Below are 6,445 nucleotides of genomic sequence, written 5' to 3' on the forward strand. Positions count from 1 at the left end.
GTCTATATAGAATTGAAATCTTTCCTATCTAAATTTTAAAAATCTCTTTCAAGAATTTATCTTTATGATTTTAACATTTCTTTTACCTTTATATGTGGTTTATAGACCCTTGTATACTTATTTAGATTCTATAGGGAATTCTCCCAAGTCCATTAAGTAAAGAAAAAGGTTTTCACATCCTCATTTTTATTCTATTAACATGTCTTTTTTTATGTTTTCTTATGTATTGTATCTTAGTCAAATGGATTAGGAAACACATTTTTCATTAAATTTGACACACCTTGAAAGAAAAAATAATCTCTTCATACTGATTATGTATAAATAATAATTTTTCATTAAAAATAAAGATTGGAGATTGAGTAAATTTATTGCTCATACTCTCCATAATTGATCTTGACAAAAAAAAAATTCAAAACTTACATTAAAACCAATTTAATGAAATAAGTAAAAACATAAGATATTTTGTGCAATAACAAATAAAAAAAGATACATATTATTGTGTTAAGATAGTGAGTCATACAAGAAAGACAAAATATATAGAAAAATAAAATAAAAATAAATTACAGAATAAAACTTTTGTAACAACATAAAAATGCTCTCTTTGTGCTCTCATTTAATAACTAAAAACTATTACATTTATATAGAGTCCCAATACAATTTTTCTATTTAAAGAATTCTTAAAATTAGATATTAATTTTATTACAATTTTTTTTTAGACATCTGCCTCTTTCAAAATACAATTTACATAAATGTGTCAACCTCGTGAAAAAGAAATAAGATTTACAATGTGTAAAGAGCACTCTTCAAAATCTGAAGTTGAAAATATGATTGTAGATATTAAATACTTTTACATTTTAAATGAAGATCTTATACTAATTGGTATACAATCTCTTGCCACTAGAATCTAGATTTACTTAATAATGTACTCTTATAAATAAAAGAATCAATAACTATTTTGCAATTTCAATAATAATAGATATTTCTCCTACAAAAATTTGCAGTTAAACTGAATGTATATTAAGAATAACCTAAATTGCAAGGAGTTTCATCAGATTTGCAGTTAAACGTGTCTTTCTTGCCACTGTAAAATGGCTGATCTTAACGAATGGTTAGATATCAGACTCATATGCTCAAGCTTTACATTTGTCATGGGCGATGTGTCGTGTCCTTGATAAAACCATTCTTCCATGGCCTCCCTTTCGTATGTAAACCCGTCTGATGTGTCGTGTCCTTGATAAAACCATTCTGCCAGGCATCCGTGTGGCATTTGCTCATAGATTATACAACCTCACTCGAAGCAGTTTCCTAAAATAGTCACCAAATTCGGATGTTGAATGCCTCTTAAAATATTGACCTGCAAATAGAAGGTTTTAAAAAAGCCCTAAGAAATCAAGAAAGAACAAAATCTACAATATTTTAAATTATCTTTAGGTTTATACCTCGCGTTGGAACTCCTGCCAGCACTGTAAACTGTCCTTCCTGAGGGTTTTGACTGCAACCCTTGTTTGTCCTATTTTGCCTCTGAAAAGGTTGCCGTAGCCACCGACTCCGAGATTTAAACTGTCAGAGAAATTGCAGATTGCCGCTTTAATTTCGTCAAAGGAATATTCCCTTATTTGAAGGGTATTAGAGGAGGAAGGCGTTTCCATACGCAGGCCGAGAACGCAAGGAGTCTTGAAGTTGCTTAATTTGAGCCTCCTTTTCTTGCAAAAGGCGGTGGTTTTGCTTCTCCATCGCTGCGAACTTCTCCCGTGCTACTTCGATTTCATGGAAAGCTTCGTCCCGTTCATTTGAAAACTGGTTAACCAGTGATCTCCACTTGTCTTCTTTAAGTTTTGATTCTAATATCGCGCTTTCCTTCTCTTCCATAGCTTCTTCCAGGGCGCCTTCATAATCTTTAAGCTGGTACATGCAAGGAAGTTTAAGTAATTTACTACAGTAGAAAACAAAATTGCATCTTAAATCACAGGAAAGAAAAAGCAGTGCCATACCTTGCGATTTGTTTTCATGGCAGCCGCCTGTGCTTTCATCCGTTGTATGGTCTCCCTTTCCAATTCTCTTTTTGCATTCTCTGCCACCTCTAACGCCTCCATTAACTGAAATTTGAGGATTTCGATTTCTGTACTCTCCTCCTGCATTCAATTTCTAACATTTGTAAGAATATATTTACATCTTTCCAAGATCACAGTTAACAACTGCTATGAATCTTTTAGAAGAAAGATATAAAAATTGAGAAAACTTTGAAGGAATGAAATTGATCTTTAAGAGGGGGAGGAAATACTGGAGATAATTGAGACTCAGACTGGACATCATTCACATCCTCTGACGAAGCTGCCGGAGAATCTCCAGCCAGTGGAAAATTAGGGGAAGTTTCACTGGAGCGGCTCAAGCATCGTTGGAGGTTTGGCTCCAATGAGAAAGATCGGCTAAAATCCTCTGAAATTTTTCCCAATCGTTTCGAATTTCAAATAAGAAAATAAATACCGCATTTATAAACTACGGCTGTAATATCCAAGTGAAATTTTTTTTTTACAGAAATGGATAGAACACTGACCGTTTTCCACAGCACAACCTTTCCCCTCTGACACAAGCTTATCTTTACATACGATCAACACGTCGCAGGAGTTGATCGCGTGCTTTCGGATATAATCCGCTTTCCCTGGCCCTTGAATCTTCAGCCTCCTGTAGTTTTTTTTTAAAATATGTTAAAGTCTATCAATATTGACAAAAATAGATGACGTTACGGACCAGAATATTGTTGTGCATACTTAGACAGGCCACCTCGTGTGGAAGTTTTTCCCATGACAAGTTTCGTGATACCTCTCTTCCAAACTTCTTCAACTATTCCTTTGGAAACATCAAGTTTGGAAACAATCAAAGTATCTGCTTTCACCTGTTAAACATTTACGGATTTGAACAGTCACGTGTACACAATTCATCTCAAAAAAAGAAAAAAGTCCTTTTGTAGTGTCCGTGAGATTCGTACCTTGGCTCGGTTGCAAACCTGTAAATATTTGTTCATGCAATTGTCAGTGTCCCTCTTTTCATTCTTCTCGTAGGCCTCCTTCACTTCTCTCCATACTTGATTTACAGGCATATTCCCCGCTGCAATCGCATAACTCCAAATTCATCAAATAAAAACAAACAGATCTCCATATTTTCATATCAAAGTTATCTGGTCGTTCAAATACTTACTTCCGGAAGGTATAAAGGGAGGTGGAACATAAACATGAAGGAGGACTATTGGCGCTGCTTGTAAGTTTTTGAGCGCCCATTTGAGTGCAGAGGCGCTCTCATGCAAATCCTTTCCAACGGCGACATAAATTTTCTCAGCCGCAAGTACAGGAACACTTTCTCCTCTGACAATTTCTTCATTTTCTAGGACTGTTTCAATCTGAGGGCGTCGGCTTCCAACAACAGTTCTCATGCTTAAGGTATCCAAGAAGATTAAGCCACTTACAGTTCAACGATTGCAGATTCCAATCAATATTTAAAGTGCTGACCTTATCTAGGACAGTAGCATCAAGGCGAGCATTTAAAGAAGTATTTCCTGTATCTTCAAGTAGAATCGTTGCCAGATGGAAGGTAACGACATTTCTACTAATCCAGAATAGGATGCACAATTTTTAAAAACATATAAAAACCGAAACATTTCTGCTGGACTTCTTGGAAATGAAGACAATTTTTTCTCTGAATATTATCTTTATTTATTGTTCACATAGCGACCAAAATTTATTCGAACCGTTGCTTGAATATTCGTATGATGCTCTCGTGTCATGAAAGTTCTGTAATTCTTTTTAAATCTTAAAGTACATGAAGTCGCTGTAATGTAAGATTTCCAAATATTATGAGGGGCGGCAATATCCACGGCCTAATTTGTTTTGTAGTTAATAATTTGTTCGGAATTTCTTCCTACTTTGACCAATCAACTTGGGAAGCTAGGGCGCCAACTTCGTAGGCGACCAGGTACAAAATAATGGAGGGAATTTGTCTCGTCTTTACTTAAATATTAATAAATATAATTTAATAATGCTATTTATTATTATTTAATTAGTGATTTTAATCTTATTTGATATGTTATTATATAGGATAAAAATCAATCTAATTTAATATTAAAATATTATGCTATTGAAATAGGGGAAAGGACCCAGTAGTTGTGCACCCTAACTTCGCGCTTCTCAAAATCTTACGTGGAAATTTCAATCACTCAGATTTTTTTACAGCAGCTTACTTGGCAAGTCCCCTGCTTATAACTAAGGTTTCAGGGCCACATCATCAAATATGATGCCACATCAGCATGCTTTTTGCCAAGGTGTCCAAAACAGCCCAAAACAAATTGAGACTAATAGGTGTGCAAAAGGGCCCCAATACTTGTGCAGTTGATGTGGCATCACATGATTGGTTACTTTTCACAACAAATGGTATATTTCATTCAATTAATGGTACTTATCATACAACTATTGGTGTAATGTTATACAAAGGTTGGACATTAAATCAACAAGTATGGGGTATTAAATCAACAACTTCTATCACAAGAGTTGGAATGCGCTCAACTACTGGGTCCTTTCCCCTAGAATATTATCTTATTTTCATTGTATTGAATAGTTTGAGTTTATATAATTTATCTACTATTTATGCAAAATTTATAATCGTAAATCAAATAAAAAAATTTATTTATTTGGTGAAAAATATATGTTCTCAACTTAACATGTGTCAAATCATTAAATAAGTGCTTCACTCTATTTCCAGTGATATGTAATTATTGTTTCTAAAATTTGAAATGAAATGAAGCACATGCAAATTTAATTTCCATTTCAAACAGTCACTGTCAAGAGCCCTTTTTCCCACATCATCACTATTAGGGGTCATGTGTGTGAGAAGGCAATTCTAGCAACTTTGAGAAGCGGTACACAATTAGTTTTGAAGGTGGTCACATGTTTTCCTCAGGCCATGGGTACATCCTCAACAATCTTCTATAGCCGCAATATTCCCTACAACAAGGATAAAGTGCTCTTTTGTCTTTTAGTGAACAAAGATGTCTTTGGCATAGTCTTTTATAACAAGATTATCAAATTGACATGTGTACATGGATTTAAGCTTATGGCTCCCATGTTTCTATAAAAGGGAATTCTAAACCATTATACATGGATTCCAGTTCTATCTTGAAAGGTGTTGGGTCAGGTCTTTTTGTAGAGCATTAGAGACAAGTGTTACAGTAGAAAGTGATAGTATGTCAATATGATATTTGGATAGAAAATCTTTTGATTAGAATGCAAGGAAAATCAAATATACTTATGTTTGAATTGTTTGCATGATGTATACATATATTTTTTAAAATATAATGAGAAAGATTCATCTATTTCAGGTCCAAGATGTTTTATTGTGTGTGTATTGTCTCCACTTCTTTTCAAGTAGAAGATTAAATTGATTTAAATATAACACAAAATTTTGGGTAAATAATTAAGGATATAGAAAAATAAGCGAGATGCGTTCCATATTAGGGGGTGTTAACGTAAAGCATTGATATTATGAACCCACTAGTCTAAGCTAAATTTGTTAAATAACTTTATTTGTTGTTTATAACTAACATAGAAGCCGTTAAAAAGGAACTAATTTGGAATTACACTTCAAATTGATAAATCATAGGTTTAATTTTAGTATTTTATTTATTTAAAGTTTGGATATATGTGCTCAAGAGGAAAGATACATATATTCTAGGAATTTTTGCTAGATTTGTTGCATATTGGAAGACCCCACCTCATAGGAGATCAATACAATCACAATTTGTTATATATATATATATATATATATATATATATATATATATATATATATATATATATATATATATATATATATATATATATATATATATATATATATATTTATATATATATTGTCATTAGATTGACTAAAGATCATAAATTAGTTAATTATGTGTGTCATGATAGTAATATTCTTGATGTTGTTAGAAAATATGATAGAAGTTATGTATCTCTCTTTCTGTGGAATACCTTGAAGAGAATTTATTTAAATTATGCCCAAATTAGGAATGGTCTCTTACATTTGACTTTTGGACATTGTTCTTTATTGTTTTTTATTAGGATAGATAGGTTTTGAAGGGGCTTTGAAACCCTTTACAATTAGAGAGCTGCCATCAAAAAATGGATAGGACTACTTGGCAGCGAACCATAGGTTTTTGAAAGGACTTGAAATTTTTTGGAGTTACGGGCATCTAGCTCCCAAAACCCAAAGGCTTCACTAGGCATAGGCAACCACAACCAGGAAGACGCCAAACAACTATCGACAGATAAACATTACAAAACATATTAGCACAAACAAAGATCTATGTTAACAAACAATAGACCTCAAGAGAAATAGAGAACAAAGGAATTTTCGAGTACCCTTAGCCAACAAGAAGGGTTTTCCTAGGCTCCCTCAACTT

General features: G+C 33.2%; 1 protein-coding gene across 1 annotated transcript; it reads right to left on the bottom strand.

The window, feature by feature from the left end:
- Window positions 1-1,288: 1,288 nt before the first annotated feature.
- On the bottom strand, window positions 1,289-3,427 carry LOC131045399 (U-box domain-containing protein 33-like). Its single transcript, XM_059219475.1, has 9 exons — window positions 3,196-3,427; window positions 3,005-3,105; window positions 2,769-2,893; window positions 2,555-2,682; window positions 2,282-2,436; window positions 1,992-2,132; window positions 1,652-1,902; window positions 1,440-1,560; window positions 1,289-1,354 (listed from the first exon to the last, which is right to left on the bottom strand). Exons 1-9 carry the CDS (start codon window positions 3,425-3,427, stop codon window positions 1,289-1,291), a joined length of 1,320 nt encoding a protein of 439 aa, XP_059075458.1.
- Between the last annotated feature and the right edge of the window lie 3,018 nt (window positions 3,428-6,445).

This window comes from Cryptomeria japonica, chromosome 4 (assembly GCF_030272615.1).
Source record: "Cryptomeria japonica chromosome 4, Sugi_1.0, whole genome shotgun sequence".
Classification (NCBI taxonomy): domain Eukaryota; kingdom Viridiplantae; phylum Streptophyta; class Pinopsida; order Cupressales; family Cupressaceae; genus Cryptomeria; species Cryptomeria japonica.

Coding starts and splice junctions, on each gene's coding strand:
- LOC131045399 (XM_059219475.1), bottom strand. CDS start 3,427: ATGAGAACTGTTGTTGGAAGCCGACGCCCTCAGATTGAAACAGTCCTA. Junction 2,894..3,004: donor GCATGAACAAATATTTACAG/GTTTGCAACCGA, acceptor AATGTTTAACAG/GTGAAAGCAGATACTTTGAT. Junction 2,437..2,554: donor AGGTTGTGCTGTGGAAAACG/GTCAGTGTTCTA, acceptor GAAAAATTTCAG/AGGATTTTAGCCGATCTTTC.